The 18,610-nt window shown below is 36.7% G+C and overlaps 1 protein-coding gene across 1 annotated transcript in view; it reads left to right on the top strand.

Annotated features, from left to right (window-relative positions):
* LOC149540534 (glutamyl-tRNA(Gln) amidotransferase subunit C) overlaps nt 1–18,610 on the top strand; it is a 62,313-nt gene that overhangs the window by 26,051 nt on the left and 17,652 nt on the right. The window contains exons 3-4 of the mRNA XM_089801612.1: nt 6,834–6,889; nt 11,658–11,712. Coding sequence (XP_089657738.1) covers nt 6,834–6,889; nt 11,658–11,712 — 111 coding nt within the window. The remainder of the gene's footprint in view (nt 1–6,833; nt 6,890–11,657; nt 11,713–18,610) is intronic.

The raw sequence follows: 18,610 nt of genomic DNA, 5'->3' as shown, positions 1-18,610 counted from the left end.
TAATATGATATTTAAATTTAAATTTTGTATTTTGCAAACAAACGTCAAATTGGCGAATGCGGGCATTTAGATTTTCCTATTCCCCCCCAATTCTTGCAACCAAATAGGGCCTTAGCTTATTATGATATGATATTGGGAAGTTCTATTTGGTTTGCTTGCCAAAGCCTAGACTGATAAAATCTTACTTGGGGCGTTAGATTTATTCCTAGTTCCATGGAGTTTCCTAATGGGGGTCGTGGGGATGTTAGAATAGGTTTAGGAGATGCAGGGACCAGGGGCCTAAATTTGGAGATGACAAAGGGATGACTTTACAACAATGATGGAGGGGGTGGTGCTGATATGCAAATTGTGGTGAATTGAGGGGAATTGCAATCTTCAAGGCAAAATCTGCAATATAACATCTCTACAAGTGTCTAGTGAAAGGAAAACTAGTTTTCTAAAGTTAAAAGGTTGCATTTAATATGTAATGGCATGTGCCATATAGTAAGTGAACATGGGGGCATCCCTGGTGGAGGTAGTGTAAGTGGAGTTTTGAGTGGGTGGAGTAGTTTCCCCGATGTCCCTAAGTCCCCAAGTCTCAAAAATGCCCCCTATAGGGGACTTAGTTTCTTTGGAGGGACATTGAACATTGGATTTATTTTGCTATGCCTCTCTTCTTGATGTAACCCCTTTGGAGGATGATTTGACATACTCTTTCGAAGGTTAACATCTTATAGACTCTTGAAAACGATGTTAGAGGGATATCTCCTTGGTGTTTCCACATTCTTGGGGTGTTCTTGTACAAATTTGTTTTTGCTTTGTTTTCTCAGGTGGGGCCAGGGGAGTTGATGTTTTGGTAGCTTTAGTAGGATAAACCTGTGAAATCAGGGAGAAGTTAATATATATATACACACACACATACATACATACATACACATACAACTCTAATTAAGTTTGCAATTATATTAAATATATTAATGAATAGACATGTCCCATAAAGGGACATGTCTCTTCTCGGTTTATTCCTCATGCAAATTCAAAGAGATCGATGCATTTGGAAAACATGTACCAGTAACTAAACACATATCAATGCAATTACATTTGTAGTGATCCTTAGAAATATGGTATTAAAGCCAACCTGCAAATGTAAAAATGGAAAGAGACACCAATATAACATCGAATAAGGCAAGATGCAAATCTAAACATTTAAATCAAATAGAAAAATATTGGATGTGGATCATAGTGCAGTGAAGCCATGGTGAAGATTACAAAAATTGTGGAAGATGTGCCGTGGATTTTGGATTTGATTGGAAAGATAGAGATTATGGGGTCTTAACTCAAGGAAGCGATCCTTATGAGTATAATCCTACTCGGAAATGGGATACTATGGAGAATAATAATAATAATGCTAATAATCCAAATCTGGATTTGGATTTGGAGGCAACAAAGGAGATTGTGAGAAGACTTCCTTTGCCCTCCTTGATGAGCCAAGGTGGTCTTCAAAGCTTGGAATACCACAATATCCATAGCCTCTTACAATGAGGCTGATCATTTTGTGATTCAAAATGAGTACGATGGAATTACATTCTTTTGTGCTTCCCTCAAGTAATGGTTTCTAATCCCTTTACCATTGAGTCTGAAGGGGATTTACACTGACACTGCAAAATTGATGGTTGACGCCGATCACTTTGAAATTGTTATTATAAGGGTAGTTGAAGTTGTGCTCTACGATTTTGCTACAAATGAGATGATAGAAATCCCTGTGAAGATGGCTAGGAATCTCTTGAGAAACAAACATCCTTCGGTGAGCACTATACACACTAGTATGGTCTACTGTATTGCTGATTATGTTGATCATCCTTGCTGTTATAACTTTGCCCGTTGAGAGTTTCATTATAAGGAGGTGGAAGAAGGGATGTCTCCAAATATACACCTCAATCATTATGATTACCATCCTTTCTATGAAAAAATGTGTCTTAGTCTCATGCAATGGGAAGTTGTTTTTGGTGGGTTGGCTAAAGAATGAGGGTGAAGAAAGACCCTCCACATGGGGTTGAGGTCATTTCTCCAAAGTTTCAATAGCGATATGGGTGCTGAATTCATGCGCAAATAAGTATAATAGCTGGTCTTTCATGGTTGTTAATCCCAACGATTTGTTAGAAGACATGGTCAAGTGCTCATCATCTGAAAGAATAAATTATATGGTTGCAACGTCGTCAAAATTAGATTTGGCTTACTGTGAAGGAAAGCAAAGGTAAGGTGATACAATGTTTGAGATAAGTAGATATTGATTATGCTCTTATCAATATAATAATAATTATATTGTATAGTAATTTTACATATTTATAATTGTTATTTTGAATGATATATAGGGACTAGGATAAATGATAATGATAAGGTATTTATATTAATACAAGAAAGATCATTATATAATATATTTAGAAATGGATAAATTTGTACATAAATATATATGATATTAGAAAATTTCTGATAGATCATTAATATAGATGATTATGTAAATCAAATTTCTAATGTTCTTATAGTTAAAATATAATGATATTATTATTGAGAATAAGTATCAAGGTTTTTATTAAACTTTCTTATATAGATACGTATATAAATGATAATTTTAAGAAGAATATCTTAATGATATTTAACAACTTAATATTATATTTTTTAGATATAAATATGTTGAACAATATAAGTTATTAGTATTAATGTGAGGTACTAATATTATTATTAAAATATAAATGAAATGAAATGTAAATATAATCATAAATATTGAATTTATAGGAGAATATGTTATCTGAGGGAAAGTCATATATATAGAAATTAAGTATCGTGTTATCTTAATTCTATTATTGAAAATAAAGAGAGATGTTATGTTAGTAATGGGCATGAGTTAAATTACTAACATTCATGTTGACATTCTTATTTATACAACCAAGAGCTATATGCCTAGATCTTTTCCTTTGAGTATTGTTCTTGCAGGAAAAAGAGGGAGATTGAGATACAGAGGGAGGTTGACATTTCAGGCAACCTTGGAAGAGAGAGAGTAGATAGAGGATATGATTTAGTCAACCTTCGGTGATCTCGGTAATATTGATTTAGAGGGAGTAAACCATGTCAAGATGGATTCTCTAGTAATCAATAAATTGTAGTAGTCAAGAGGACTGTAATTCTTGAATGTATCTTGTGACTATGTGATGGGCCTACCCCTTGTGTAAATCATGAGGAAGTGATGACTTCCAAATGATCATCAATTATTGAAAGGTGACAATCTTACAATAACTTAATTTTCTATTATGATGGATTTCTTATGATATCTATGAAAATCATGATAGATTATACTTTTCTTAGTAGATGTTTATATGGTAAGCATTATGAGGATGCATGTCCATATACCTTATAAACATTTTTGAATACATGGTGAATGTTATTGATATTCTAGAAGGCCATTACACATAGTACTTGGTGAATATCACGCGGCTTGATGTTCTAGAAGGCCATTACTCACAAAGTACTTGGTGAATATCACGCATCCTGATGTTCTGGGTGGCCATTATTAACAGTATTTGGTGAATATCTTGCATTCTGGAATGCCATTACTCAAAGAGTATTTGGTGAATATTGTTGATGTTCTGGGAGGCCAATACTCATAATATCATATGTGATATCAAAACTTTTTGAGTACTTGGTGGATATCGAATGTCAATATTCTAGGAGGCCAATACTCATGATATCATATGTGATATCAAAATGTTGAATATCTTTTGATCAAAGATGTTCATATATTACATTGAGTTAATATACCATCATGTGTTTATCCTCCCTAGCTAAGAGGGAGTGTTGATGTTTTGGTAGCTTTAGTAGGATAAACCTATGAGATCAAAGAGAAGTTAATATAATTACAATGATATATATACAACTCTAATTAAGTTTGCAAATATATTAAATATAATAATGAATAGACATGTCCATTCCTCATACAAATTCAAAGAGGTCGATGCATTTGGAAAACACATACCAAACACATGGTAGTGTGATTACATTTGCAGTGATCCTTAAAACTTTAACAAGGGGCATCCTCATACCTTCAACATTTGATGGTTTGTCTGGTCTTGAAAGCTTGTCAATCCCATTGAGAGCATTTTCCCTTGGCTACATCATGGTTGCCACACCATTAGTTTTGGTCTACTAATTCTCAATCAAGTTTGAGTATGCACATTGTGTTAGTGTATATCTAGCTCCAAGGGCCGAACACAAATATCACAAATAATTGAGGAAATGAAATAGATGAAATTATCACACATCAAAGTGACTCCATTTATGACACACCCTCTAATTTGTATGGAGTGTCTTGCTAGTTAGCAAAATGGAAACCTACATTATTTGATTCTCCAGATCCCCTTTCATACTTGAACGAAAATGGTTTTAGTAGGAGTCTTAATTTTACCTCTCCATGGAATAGTTACAGTTCCTTAGAATTTGTGGGTTCTAATCAAAATGTCCTAAACATGCCATTCATGATAGGGATCTATAAAAAAAGAACATGACATTTCCTCACAGTTTCCTAGATGAACTTGTTGGACTAACCGCCAATGCTCCCCTTCAAGACACCCTCCCATGTTCTCTAAGTCTAGTGGTTGTATCGAGCATTGATAGGTTGATATTTTGGTACAGCGACAACCCTAGCTTGTAACAAGTGGTATCAAAGCTTGGTTACAATTTCAAACCTTTTTGGGCAATGCTCGGGGGGATTATCGGACCAACTGTTAGATTTTACATTTTATGCATAGACATTTCCGTCAAAAAGCTTAGCAAAGATCAGTCAATAGTGGTGTTTCTTGTAACCATTCTTGAACAAGTACCTGATGTTGCAATTGGTAGTTTATATTGCAGACAGAGCAAATGCAGGTACATAAGCTATGCTTGTCAACACACACTTAACACAAGCTTGTAACCCAAATTCTTTGTTTGATTGGTGAGCATACCATTAACAAACCATATGCTGTGGGCTTGCATCCTTTGACATTTATTTCTACAAGGCATTGCTAATTTGTAAGTCCGAACACACCCATGTGCATTTTTTAGCCACAAGATAGAATTTATGTAAATATAACTCAAATAACTGCTGGAAGTAGATCTCAAGATTTGATCTTCTTTTCAAAGCAATATCTCTTACAAGATTGTTGCTCGTATCTTAATTATTCTGATGTAATCATGGCAGGAGGTTTCTAAAATAGGATAGTCCAATCTGTGCAACCCCAGTCATCCAGTGGACAACCACAAGAGTAACAAGGAATTGGGAACATGCAATATTGGATCTTCACATTAACTTAGATTCATGAATTTACATACAATTGGCCAGAAATATGCAGGCTTCTTCCCAGGCATATACGCCTGATGCACAAACAATAAGCCAGACCTAACCCTTAATGTTAACCTTCCAAATGCTATCCTTCTAACTCCCCTCTAACAAAGATCAAATGCTTCTAAATATAGAACCTTTGCAAGAAACATGTCGACTAAGAAGGTCAAATTTTCCAAAGTCAGGAAAACGTAATACCAAAATATAGGTCAGGACCTAAATCGGGTAAAACTTAACCAACATGACTTGGAATGAAGCGCAGACCTATAGGCAGGTCAAAAGAAGCATGTTCCATGAAGCATCATGAATCTCGGATCTGAATCACATGATTGGAAAACTCCAACTTAGTCGTTAAACATGCAGAACACACAGGTTCGAGAAAGAATCCATGAGATCTCCACTGCGAAGAATCAGATCAAGGTAAAACATGATGCCCAAAATATGCCATGTGGTTAGCAACAACAACTAAGCCAATTCAAAGGAATGGCACATAAAACACATAAACCAATAGAACGGGAACAAACTGAAAAGGAAATATTTTTGGTTGATGCAAGATTGCCATGAACCCAAAGATGATCAGAATTGATTCACATGATTGGAAAACTCCAACTTAGTCATTAAACATGAAGAACACACATGTCCAAGAAAGAATCCATGAGATCTCCACTGCGAAGAATCAGATCAAAGTGCTAACCTAGACCATGGTAAAATATGATGTCTAGAATATGCCATGTGGTTAGCAACAGCAACTAAGCCAATTTAAAGGAATGACACATAAAACACACAAACTAACAGAATGGGAACAAACTGAAAAGGAAATATTTTTGGTTGATGCAAGATTGCCATGAACCTAAGGATGTTCCTGCATAATATTTGACCAGCATTCTCTTGAATATTGGCTCATATTTTAGTCAACCATTCCATCTGCTGTAATGTTTCTCTTATTCAGTCATGCAACTATTTGTGTTCAAAAGTCTTGGCTGTGAATGTTTATGTACTTAATATAAATGAGGAAAACACCTTCAATGACTATTGGATATAATATAATATTAGACTACATCTTGTATGCATATTGCATAAGCATTCATTGCTTATATTAATGATGTCATGACACCTTGGTTGTTTTCTCCAAAAATAACCTACAATGTAAGTTGCAAACGCCATTGTAACTTCCCACTTTCCAATTCAAAAATACAAGCACATACACATTAACACGTGTTCCATTTGATTCTCTCAAATTCTGTGCATTCATTCCTTTGACAATGATGAGGATGCCACTTTATTTATTCTCATTCAAGTGATTATCCTTCTATTTGCACAAGGAGTAATCAGGATTTTTATAGAAGAAAAGTAGAAACCTAACATTGGAAGAGTAAATAACCAGCAACATTTCAATTTGCATTTTCAGTGACATTTCAAAGTAATAGCCTCGATTCTGGATTTATATGAAGATTTTGATATATGTTTGATTATGATTTGACAGGTTTGGCCAACTTCAAGATGTTGATCTTGAAAACGTTGAACCTACAATTCGAGTTGGTAAACATCAACTTTTTGACTTTTCTTGTAAATGTATAAGTGGGCTTTTCCATATTTTTTAATTTGAACTTCTCGCTCTATAAAATAACATTGGAGATGATTGATAAACAAATAGTTTGACTGAGACTATGATGGTTACTAATTAAAGCTGAGGTTGATTTTGAGGTCATCAATTTTCTTGGGAATCTAAATAATGTGAATTGTTTCTGATTGCCATTTAATAAATCTTATTCTGTGGTCAACCTCTAAGGGCAGCTTTTTTATCTGAACATTCTAGTTACCATTTTTCTCATAAGCGACTTTGTGTGATTGGAGGTATACAATAGGTCTATGTTGATTACCCACTTTCTTATGTCCAAGCTCCCTTCTGTATGGTAATGTGAAAATTTCTGGTTTGATTACCTTTGTCGCTGCACAACATGCATGCTGACAGGCAGTGAATCCACATGTAGAATTCATGTATTTAGCATCTCTTTTACCATCTGGTAGGATGCAACATGCACATACAAAGAACAGTGACATTCTAAGGCTCAAGAAACTTCCAGTTCAAGTAAGTTTTATAAGCTATGGCAATTATTCTTGTTTGAATACTTTACAAAAACCATTGCTTACTGTGTTTGCTCCAGAAATTTTTATAAAGGGTTTGTAATTTGGTTCCATCAGTTTGATATTTCAGACAAAAGCATAACAGCTAATGTTGGAGATTTAATTAATTACAGATGATATGCTCGATAATGACTATCTAGCCTTAATTTCCAATCCCTCTTTAAGATATACAAGTAACAATGCTTGTTTGTTCCAAAATGACTGTCCAATTTGTTTAGAGGCATAAATGATCTATATAGTTATATTATTGATACCTATGTTCCACCAAGTTTTGGGGACAAAGATGGTATGGGACAGAGGGATGCATTTCTATGAAGAATTTAATGGGAGGCCATTTTATTAGGGGATGCCTATTAATAAAAAGCTTAAAGTTTAAAATATAGAAAATTTCAATATTCATTTGGTAAATTTGACAAGGAAAGTGCGGCTGGCCATAAACATTGTGATAACATTAAATCAAAATTGGAGTCTAAATCTAGGTCATTAAATGGAACACCAATCTGTCCTCTCATGTGTCTCTTCATCAACTTGTGTCCCATCTTTGATATAAACATTGATGAGCACACATGAAGTTCTTGTGTGGGGGGGGGGGGGGGGGGGCGCGGGGAGTGAATTAGTGTATCAGATTTTTATTTTTTTAAATACATGAAACTGCAGAAAACATGAAGAAAACAACTATCAAGACACAAACACCAAATTTCTTGTCGGAAACCCTTTTGGGTGAAAAAACCGACACACAATAGCTTTCATTAACAAAATGGGCACTGATCCAAATTACATTAGTGAGCACCAACTCTGATCACCTAAGGTACCAACCTCAATTTTAGCACCAATCCCCTCCTCCAAAAAAATTCAAATTATATAGCTCACACCTTTAAAATCTCCCTTTTAATCACCACAAAGCCAACTCAAAGCATTGCCTCTTCATACATGTTTTACAAAATGCCCAGCCTCAGAAAAATAAACCTCCTACTTGACTTATAAGACCATCAATTCAGCAACATCGTTCCACAAACAAACAGTACATCCATCACCCATTAGTGATATCGATTTTTATTTCAATCAAATCTGAACCACATTATCATCTCTGCATATTCCCAATTGTAGATAAGATAAGTTAATTAATGTCCAACAAGAGACCACAAGGGTCTAAGGGACTGAAAATCAAATAATAATACAACCGCCGCTAGAGAGAGCACCAAATGGTGTCTGTAGATAGAACAAACAAGAAAGCAAAAGAAAAATGCCAAGAGAAGACTAAATGCTCCTCATAGACAAGCAGTCCAAAATTGAAGGGTACATTTTGGGGCGATGAAGTGCCCCAGACCGTTTCGAGGAGCTGCTAGAGAGGCTGGTGCTGCCAAGTATATATTTGCGAAGACTTATAGACGTAGTGCAACCTGAATTGTGGCTAAGGGACTTCTTTGATCCGGGGTAGGAGACCTAGGAGCGAAGGAGGTGATGAGCTGATTAGAAGTTTGTGTCGACAGTAGTTGAAGCTATAAAGTGTGGTCATGGAGCTGTAGGCCTCCTGAAGGTAAAGGGAAAGATATTGCTAATCAATGTATATGAAGAAAGATGACAGGGATTTGCACTCTCTTAACATACCTCCCCTTGATCTCATAGAAGATGGGGAAACAAAAAATAAAATGGGTCTTAGTCTCTTTAAGCTAGCGGAGGTGGCAAATCCTTACCTCTTTGTCAATTTGATGGTCGGTCTGTATACATAACCAATGAGAAACGACTTTGAAAGACCCGAAAGAGATGCAGAGGGCACGAGACCAGCGGCGAATGAGGTACCAAGGGCACACAATAATCCTGTCCTGGATGTCCATGTAGTGCTTAACATAGAAAGCCATCCTTAGGCGAAGCCCTCCTGGAGGATTACACCATGTCATGATAATATATTGTCTATAGATGTTAGTCTTGACGTGCTCATTCAACTCCTAAGAGGGAAGGAGGTGAGTTGGGGCATCTATAGAGAATTGGAAGGGGGAAGTTGGTCCATCTCAATCCCAACCGAACAAAGAAGCATAGAGGCCTGAGCGAACCGACATCGAGCTCTACCAGCTGGATCAAATCTCGCAACCGCCTTAGAAGAGCAATGGGCTAGGTAAAGAGTATTTGTGTTGACCCTCAGAAGAATTTGCAAAGTCCCAAAGCCGGTGGAGAAATCAAACCAGATAAAATATTGTCCCAAGCCTAAAGGGAAGATGATACTACGAGGAGTGGACATATGACATCTAGCAATGTGCTAAAGGAGGAGGGTCTGGACCCACTTGACAAAGGCTCAGTTAGACTCAAGAAGAGAGGGCCCTCACACGATGGACTTGTAGAGGATAGTCGGTCTGATCAAAGAGTCTACAAGGGATATCTTGGTCATGGTGTTTTGAAAGTTATGTCTGAAGCACTGCCTCTCAAGCATAGCCAAGGAACCAAGCCCCTTATTCACTCGGGGCTGCATAGCAGATCTTAAGCTGAAGCGGGGTCTAGAGAACTGTATAAGAGGAAGTCATCTCAATCTCCTTGCCTTGAAAGTAGAAGTGGAGATGCAACATCTTCAAGCAGTTGAAGATCATTACGTAGGTCTTGCCTAGGTTCACAACTAATTGCCATGAATCACAAAAAGATGCCAACTCATGGAGAAGCCGCTGGAGCTCCTCCGGGGTAGAAGCCAAAAGAACCACATTGCTGCAAAGAGTAAAATGGAGATCAAAACCTGGTGTAAGTAGTAGCTGTTGCAAGGAAGTGAGAATACTATCCTTTTTAGTTAAAAAATAAAACTCCACAACATACTTACAATCTCATTGCTTGGCATAAACACATTCCACTCGAATCTGCACCCAGGTATATTCATGCATCCTCTTGTTTATCAATAATGACTAAGGATGACCATGCAGTGACTGTTCAGCAGCAATTCTTAACCCTAGAAATATGAGTTCACCTTCCATAAATCCCTTCCAATCAAACACTCATGAATCAAAAACCTTCACAAAGAAAATTATAACACTGAACCATGAGTGTGTTATATTTGTCTCAGCTCTGTTTGTACCTCCTGAAGGTTGTAGGTTATCATTTTTGGTATGTTTTTATTGGCTTCCACTATGCTGGACACCATGTTTGGGCTAGGCCAAATATTGCTGTTGTTGAATACTTACTGAAGCTGGGACTGATTTCACATGATTTTCGTGGCTTGAATGATCATCTTACCGAGCGACCCTGTCTTTGGGAACATGGGTAGCTTGGCTAAGAACATCATTCGTATTTTGCAGGTCTGATTTTAATATCATACCCTTTGATATTGTAATTGAGCTAACATATGCTTGATGCGAAAGAAAGACATTTCCTTGCAATGCTACGATATAAACATTTCCTTGTTCGTGTACTGACTTGTTGGTAAAGGCTTCAGCCCCCCTCTTCATTTGTTTAGTTGCAATTTCTTCTTATTTATGCTAATGTGGTGAGTGAGGGGTGATGGCCTCAACGCCCCACTCCATCTAGTTTGTTATTGAGAGTATTTTTGCAGATGGCTGTTTATTATCATGTATATAATCTGAAGCAATCATCAAATTTTCTTCTCATTTAGTTTGCATTTAGGATTACACAATTTCAAAAAACAATCAGGGATGGTTATTGGAGTAGGATAAGTGGTGCATCCATTGTGATATTCATGAGTTTGTTGCAGCAAACATGCAACCCCCTGTGGAAAACAGCAAGCTTTCCATTCTAGTTATTTGACTTAATTCTTACATTTTTGACTTGAATGGAAGGTCATTTAGATGTATAGGCCATTCTTACTCCAATACAATTTACAAACTACCATTTTGGGTGGGAACAGTCTCCTAGTTCTATGTCTTGATGTGAACCTCCACATGACCTCATATAACCAGGCTAAGTTACCCACTTGATTTGTTGGATCAATCACATCTATATAATGAGCATTTTCTTTTTTTATTTTATTTTTTGAAATTTATGGCATGAATATTTAATAGATATTTGCTTATTGCTAGTTTTGTTCCATGCAAATTGAATTAGTTAATGTTTTGGTCTTTGAATGATTTATAATGTTCTTCAGAAATATTTTTTTGTGTAGGATATATGACTGTAGAGTGACATTTCAAAACTCTCACATTTTAACCTATTTGCAATCTGCTGTATGCAGAAATTGATAACCCAAGCAATCTGCGTCCTGATGCACCTATCATTTTTGAAGACAGGTGATAAAACTTTTCTCTTTTCTCAAATGAAAATATTGTCTCAAAAAGAAGTTTTTAAGTTAAAAATGTATCTGCACAGAATTTCAGTGGATGGATAGAAACTGTAAAAAGAGAGAATATTAAAGTTAAAAAGTCTTTAAAGAGATAAAAGGGGGAAGTCGAGAGCGCATTCATGCTTTTATGGTATCTGTAATTGTTTGTGTTGTCTGCAAGCCACCTTGGTTTTCAGAAGCCACATTGCGGTATAAGTGTGGAGTCTAGAGGTCAAGGTATCCTGCACACAGTTGACATTTTACTGAAAACTTGTTGGAACTTGAGAAAAATGCAAGGAACTGTAAATCAGATATAACTGTAAACAAATGAAAGATACAAGAACCTACCAAGAATCGTTATAGGGTTCTAAAATGACCAGAATTGGTAGTCGGACAAGAAGCCAGCAAACATGTACTTAGGACATATTTTGAGTAAAAGTTCTTTTTTAATTGTATTCTTTTGAGGCTTAAATATTTTGGCTTCTTTACATATTAAAATATATGCTGGATCATTCAATAGTATTTTCCAAGGGTTTCATTTTAGAATCCTACAAATCTTAGGAATTTTTTGTCTCCATGACGCTTGCTTGAACTATCTTGAAATACCTTCCTCTTCATGCCTCAATTACAATGAGCTCCCAACTATAATTTGAAAAAGCTTCCTTTTAAAAAGTTTGACGCACAATGATCACAACAAACTAACTCAATTCACACTACTCTAGAACTCAAACTCTCTTTCTACACTCAGGTGCATAGTGAGTTGGAATCCATCCTTCATATAGAAATCACTGAAATCTTGACCTACAAAGATTAGGAACTTGTCTTACGAAGGGACTGCAGTACGGACAATTGAGAACACCTGTCAAAGTAAGGATCTTTAAGAACCAATGAAGATCTGAGATCCCTAGCTTCACCACAACTCGTTTGAGGCCCAATCCAACATGTATCTCTGATTCGCAGTGCCTTGTTGAGGATGGGACTACATTGGATGTTGGCACTCCAAATAGCTCTAATCTGTACCATTGTATCAAACCCACAGGACAACTGATTCATAATGGCAACAAACATTGAAGTGACAATATCTTGGCCATTGTGCACCCAAGTAGCGTTGAAGGGACAATGGGATGGATTCCATGGAACCGTGTCAAGCTCAACAATGGCACAAGTGGACATATCCCCTTACACTTTGCCCCTTCCATAATGGGTGATGTCCTCAATGCCCATACTCCATCCTCAAAGCTTGAAAACATTTTTGTGTAAGAGTTGGGACTTAAGAAACTCATTTATATTGCACTGAGTTCCCATAAAAAAACTAACACTTTTCATCAGCTTGTAACCAAGTTGCATTAGCTCGGGTCTTCCTTTCCCAAAGTACCAGGAAATCTTTAAATGCGTCAGGTCCAAATCCTTTAGTCTGCATAGCTAGCATTTGGCTTGTTCTTCTATCAGATAATCCATCAGGTTTGTAGGGTCGTGTTGAGGAATATTAGGTAGTGTTTCCTCCTCATCAACACCGTGCACTTTATGTTGGGACACATGGAAAACTAGATGCACCTTAAAGTGCAAGGGCAAGTTGAGCTTGTGTGCCTTAGCTCTTATTGATGTACCATAGAAGTGCTTAATTTTTGCGACACTTTAAATTGCTTTGTATCCATCTGTATTAAAACCTTGTCACCAATTTTGAACTTAAATTGGCATTGGTTTCCATTAGCAAACTTCTTCATTTGGTCATTGGCTTTGGTGAGGTGGTACCTTAACAGGTTCACAACCTGAGTTGGCCTAGTGGTGGAGAACTTGTACTCTTGAAAGAGAGGTCACAAGTTCAAATCCCACTGGGGGGTAGGGTATGTACGCCTTGTTTGTAGCGCCAAGCGCCTCTGGAAAAAGAGTACGAGGTAGTCCCATATCACTGTCACCATATGTAAACCCAAAAACTATGGCATAGTGTCGTGGACTATAAAACAAACTTACTTACTTACTTTTATGCTTATTTTGCTCTCTCAAATGTTGAGCAGCCTCATAGCATCCTCATATCATTGTGTATGGAGTAAGGGGTTGTTGACCAGTTGCGAACTCAAATGGTAAGTACCGGCTCACATTGCTTTTCTACAACTTATAATTGAATTGTGCAATGCCTAACAATTTGGGCAATTATCCTTGGTCCACAGTTACAAAATGTGAAGTAAGTAGTCCTCAAAGACACCATTGATGCACTAGGTCTGCCCATCCATTTGGGGATGGTAGGCTAGGGCTCATAAATAGCTGAGTTCCAACCAATTCAAACAACTCCAACCACAAATGAGAAGTAAACTAAGGATCTTTGTCTGAAATGATGGCAAGTGCCACTACCAAAGCTTAATCACATTCTACAAAAAGTACTCAACAACGAGCTTTGTTGAGCACGGTTCGTTGCAAAGAATCAAAGAAACATACTTAGAGAATTGATCAAATACAACCATAATATTAATAAATCCTTCTAGAAGGCGCAATTGAGTTATGAAATCCATAATTTCGCTGAGCCCATGTGCGCACTAGGGCTAGGAGAGGTTGCAGAAGTCCACTTGACAATTCAATTACTACTTTGTTCTGTTGGCATGTCAAGTAAGCGCACACATAGAACTCCATGTCTTCCCTCATATTTTACTAGAAGAACTTGTGTTCTAAATGGTAAAGTTCACTTTTGTCCGAAATGACAAGCACAGGCTAAGACATAGCACCCTTCTTAAGCTCTTTCCAACTTGGAACATACAAATGATTATCAAAGAAGTAAAGTAGCTTGTTCTTAAGAGTGAATCTTCTAGTTCTACTCACCTTGTCTTGTAACACAATTTCGTGTGCTTTTGAATCAGATTCCAAGCCTTCTATAATGTACTCTAGTATATGGTTTGCAAACGACTTGACCCATTCTAGAGTTGACTTGATCTTGGATTATAGCAATTTGAGTCTTTTGATTCAGTGTGTTCACCCACCACATTGTGCCATCTTGGTTTTAAATGAGTACGCAATTAAACTCCACTTGGTAAATCTGCCACCTTACCCTGCTTGGGATCAACTTTGCTTGCATTTTGAAGTGAGTTGAGCTCGCATTGTCAATCTTTACGCTAAAGAAAACTCTTAATTGAAAGTATTTCTAAACATTAAGAAAAGGACAATTGTAGCCATCTTCTTTTCATTGGTTGAATGATTATGCTCTCTGTCATTGCTTTTATGATTCCAATGCAACCAGATAGTCGTTCTACATCAACACTCCAGAAATGGCGAAGCTGGATGCATCCGTTTGAACATCAAAGGGCTCTCTATATTTTGGTAGAGCTATTGCTGACTTAGTTGTAAGCCATCTTAAGAATCTCAAAAGCCTCTTGTTGCTAGGATCTCCATTTCCAAGCTCCATCCTTTAGAAGGTCTGTGAGAGTGTGGTAATCTTGGAGTAGCTCTCGACAAACTTTTGATAGCAGTTTGCTAGCCTCAAGAATTACCTAATTTCATTGATGTTGTGGGGGATCCCATACTTGAATCACTTTGAGTTTCTTAGGATTGGGTCAGATCACACCATGTCCAACAACGTGACCAAGAAATTGCACTTAAGTCTGTGCAAATGAAGAATTCTCCTTTTTTACATAGTCCTGATTAGCCATTTGTAGTTCAAACACCTTTGAAAGGTGCTTCTTGTGCTCTTGCAGTCTTGCTACACCCTACAATGTCACCAAGATAAACCACAATGCACTTATCGAATAAAAGACAAAAGATGTCGTTCACTGACACGCTAAAAGTCACAAGGGCATTGGTGAGCCCAATAATTTGAAGGTACCAAACCTTTGTGGTAATTGTAGTCTTCTCCTCATTGCCATAGCTGATATGGATTTGGTATTCTCTTTTCCATACGTCAAAATTTTTGAAGTAACAGATATTGGTGAGCTTATCAAAACTATTTGCAGTGAGAGGCAGAGGGTACTTGTCCTCATAGTTGAAAAACTCGGACTTGGCAGTAACTCGGTTAGCCTAATTTTTTTTGAAAAACTCGGAATTGCCAAAAACTCTGCAAAAAAATGGTAATAAATCGACATTTTTATGGAACATTTAAAATGTATTTATAGAACTTTGTATATAAATTTTATAATCATAAATTATATGGAAAACAATTAAAGTATTGACATATACATCAATTAAATGTAAATATATTTAGACAATTTATATTAGTGATTTATTTTGACATTGTTAATGTATTTTACATAAATTTAATATATATGTAAATAATTTATATATATATATATATATTTGATGCTTTTTAAGAATATTGTTATCTTCTTCCATGATATATTTTAATTGAAGTACTATACATCAATAGTTTTAATTATTTTAATTAACTTCTTCGATCAATTTAAGATGTATTTCCATATACATCAATTGTGTGTAAATTATATGCAACTGTATGTAAAATTTATTTACGTTTGAAAGCATGAATGATATATCTATTTATTTCTGCTTGAGTTGTCTTGCTGTCTCATAGGCTATTTTTAGCCTCGTGGATGTTAAATTTTTTATCTATCTATCTATCTATAATCCGAAATTATATATAATTTTATTCGGCCAATTCATTAATAAACATTGCTAGGTGCTCTATTTTTAAAATTTCTCAACTCTTGCTAATGGGTTGTCGTTGTCGCAGATTGTAGTTGCTGGCTCAAGAAAAATGTAAGCCCCCAGACGGATTGTCATTGGGAAAATTTAGTCCCGTCAGCAATTATTAATAAACTGGCAACCAATTTAGTCCCGTCAGCAATTATTATTACTAAACTGGAAACCCTAACGCGGAAAATATCTATTTTAGAACAAATCGTGTGAAATGGCGATTTGTTCTAAAAATTTCGCAGCGAATTTTTATTAAATTTGCTGCCGAGTTTTGGAGCGATTAAATCAGCATCCATTTCTTTCTGCGATATATCATAACTTTGGCGATTTATTGCCGATATTTTTAACTATGACTTGTTCTTGATCAAGAGCTTGTTGAGAGCTCTGTAGTCTACATAGAGCTTTAGTGAACATTCTTTCGTCGAAAGAGTTCTGAGGCCACATATGGAGGCCTAAATGGTCTGAGGTACTTGCATCCACCGAGTTCCACCAACTTCACATATAATTCCAACATCTTAGGTTCAGAGAGCCGATAAGGAGCTTGAGTGTGTGGGCTCTAGTTTGATCTTGTGATCTACATATACCCTTAGAGGTTGCTCTTTTGGTAACTAATTGACACGATGTCTTTGTATGAGTCAATCACCTCTTGAACCACTCTGGGTTTGAAGAGTTGGGCTTGACTTCCTTGCCCTAGTCACCAAGAAGAGCACCTTAGAAGGGTTTGTTAGATTTTTTCCTTGCGACTTGCTTCAAGCTATGCACATTGTTAGCTCCTTTTGAGCTCTCAACACATAGCAGGGACAATGCAGGGATGACTTAGATCAACTATAACTATGCAACCTAGGGGGTGCAATGATAGCAGCGATTTGGCCTATGAACTTCCATCCAAGATTCAACTTGAAATCCTTCATTTTAATCGCAACAAGATTTATGGTTCCTTGCCAACAGCCACCTACGTGATACCACCATAGATGCTGCCTGAGACTTTTTGAGCAACGCTATTCACGACCTTGAATTAGGTGTGTGCTTCTTCCATTTTGAGACCAAGACCTGGTCTGTTCCACGGACATGTAATTATGTGTCACTTTGGAGTCCATCACAAACACTTTCTTTCCTTTAAAGAAAGATTCGATGTAACAAAAATCATGATGCACAATAAGTTCGTGATTGGGATTGGATTTCAGAGCTCCTTGTACAATGTTTAAGGGTTACAAGACTCCCAATTCTAGGATATTGTAATCCTTTTGTGAGAGTGACATCGACAAAAGCTTGGTACAAACCTTCCTTTTATTAGTGTTGGGGTTGGAGCTGAGAGCTCCTTGTACAGTGTCCAAGATTTGTAAGACTCCCAGGGATCTTGTGATCCTCTGTGAGAGGGACGTTGACCCAAGCTTGGTATAGACATTCCTCTTCTCAGTGAGGTTGACTATAGATAAAGTGGTTGTGGTCCTTGTCCTTCTTTGCAACTTTGTCTATTTTCCGCCAAGAGCTAACTGTAATCCTCAATTTTAACTTTCTTAAATTGTGGACTGGGATAACCCCTATGAAACTTTGTTTGTTTTGAAACCCATGTCCTATATGCATGCATATTTAAGGAATTTTTAATTGCTCTTGTGCATGGTCTGATCCGCCAATAAATTATTTCGATTGGATCTCTCATTTGTCTTTATGAAATTTGGCATAATTTGTTTTTTAAAGTTAGTCTTTTTCTTCTTAATGCAGTGTCAGAGAGATTTTAGTGTAACTATGCTTACAGTGCAGCATTAGATTTTTTATCCGCCATTGTGCCTGATTCTCTTCTTTAGTGTAGACCAGGTTTTAAAATCTGAACAGCACTCCTAAATCTGCATGTGGCATTTAAAGGTCACTTAAGTGGTGTCTATAAATTGATTTTTGACCTATTTGTGTTCATTTAATCTCCCATCGTTTTGGTTTGTTGTGTCTCCTGTGCCATCATCTTGCCTCTACCGTCTTAGTGGTGGGATTAGAGCATTTTTCATCACTCCTATCATTCAGTTATTACGGTATTTTTCATCTCTCTTCTTGTTCTTTCTGTGTTTTTCAGTTTCTTTCTAATTGCATTTTGTTTGCCTTTTTCTATCTTTTTCATACAAACCTTTTGTTTTCTGTGTTTTCCTCAGGGGTTTGTTGCCTTTGGTGCTCACGGTCTCTTCAATATTGCTACCACCTTATGACAGGGCAATGGTTATTGCCACATTGCATATTCATGCTGCCAA

Source organism: Cupressus sempervirens, chromosome 9, assembly GCF_028749045.1.
Source record: "Cupressus sempervirens isolate cs-2001-9-10 chromosome 9, ASM2874904v1, whole genome shotgun sequence".
NCBI classification, from domain to species: Eukaryota; Viridiplantae; Streptophyta; class Pinopsida; order Cupressales; family Cupressaceae; genus Cupressus; species Cupressus sempervirens.
The sequence above is the reverse complement of the archived record's forward strand: the minus strand, read 5'-3'. Positions and strand labels throughout refer to the sequence as shown.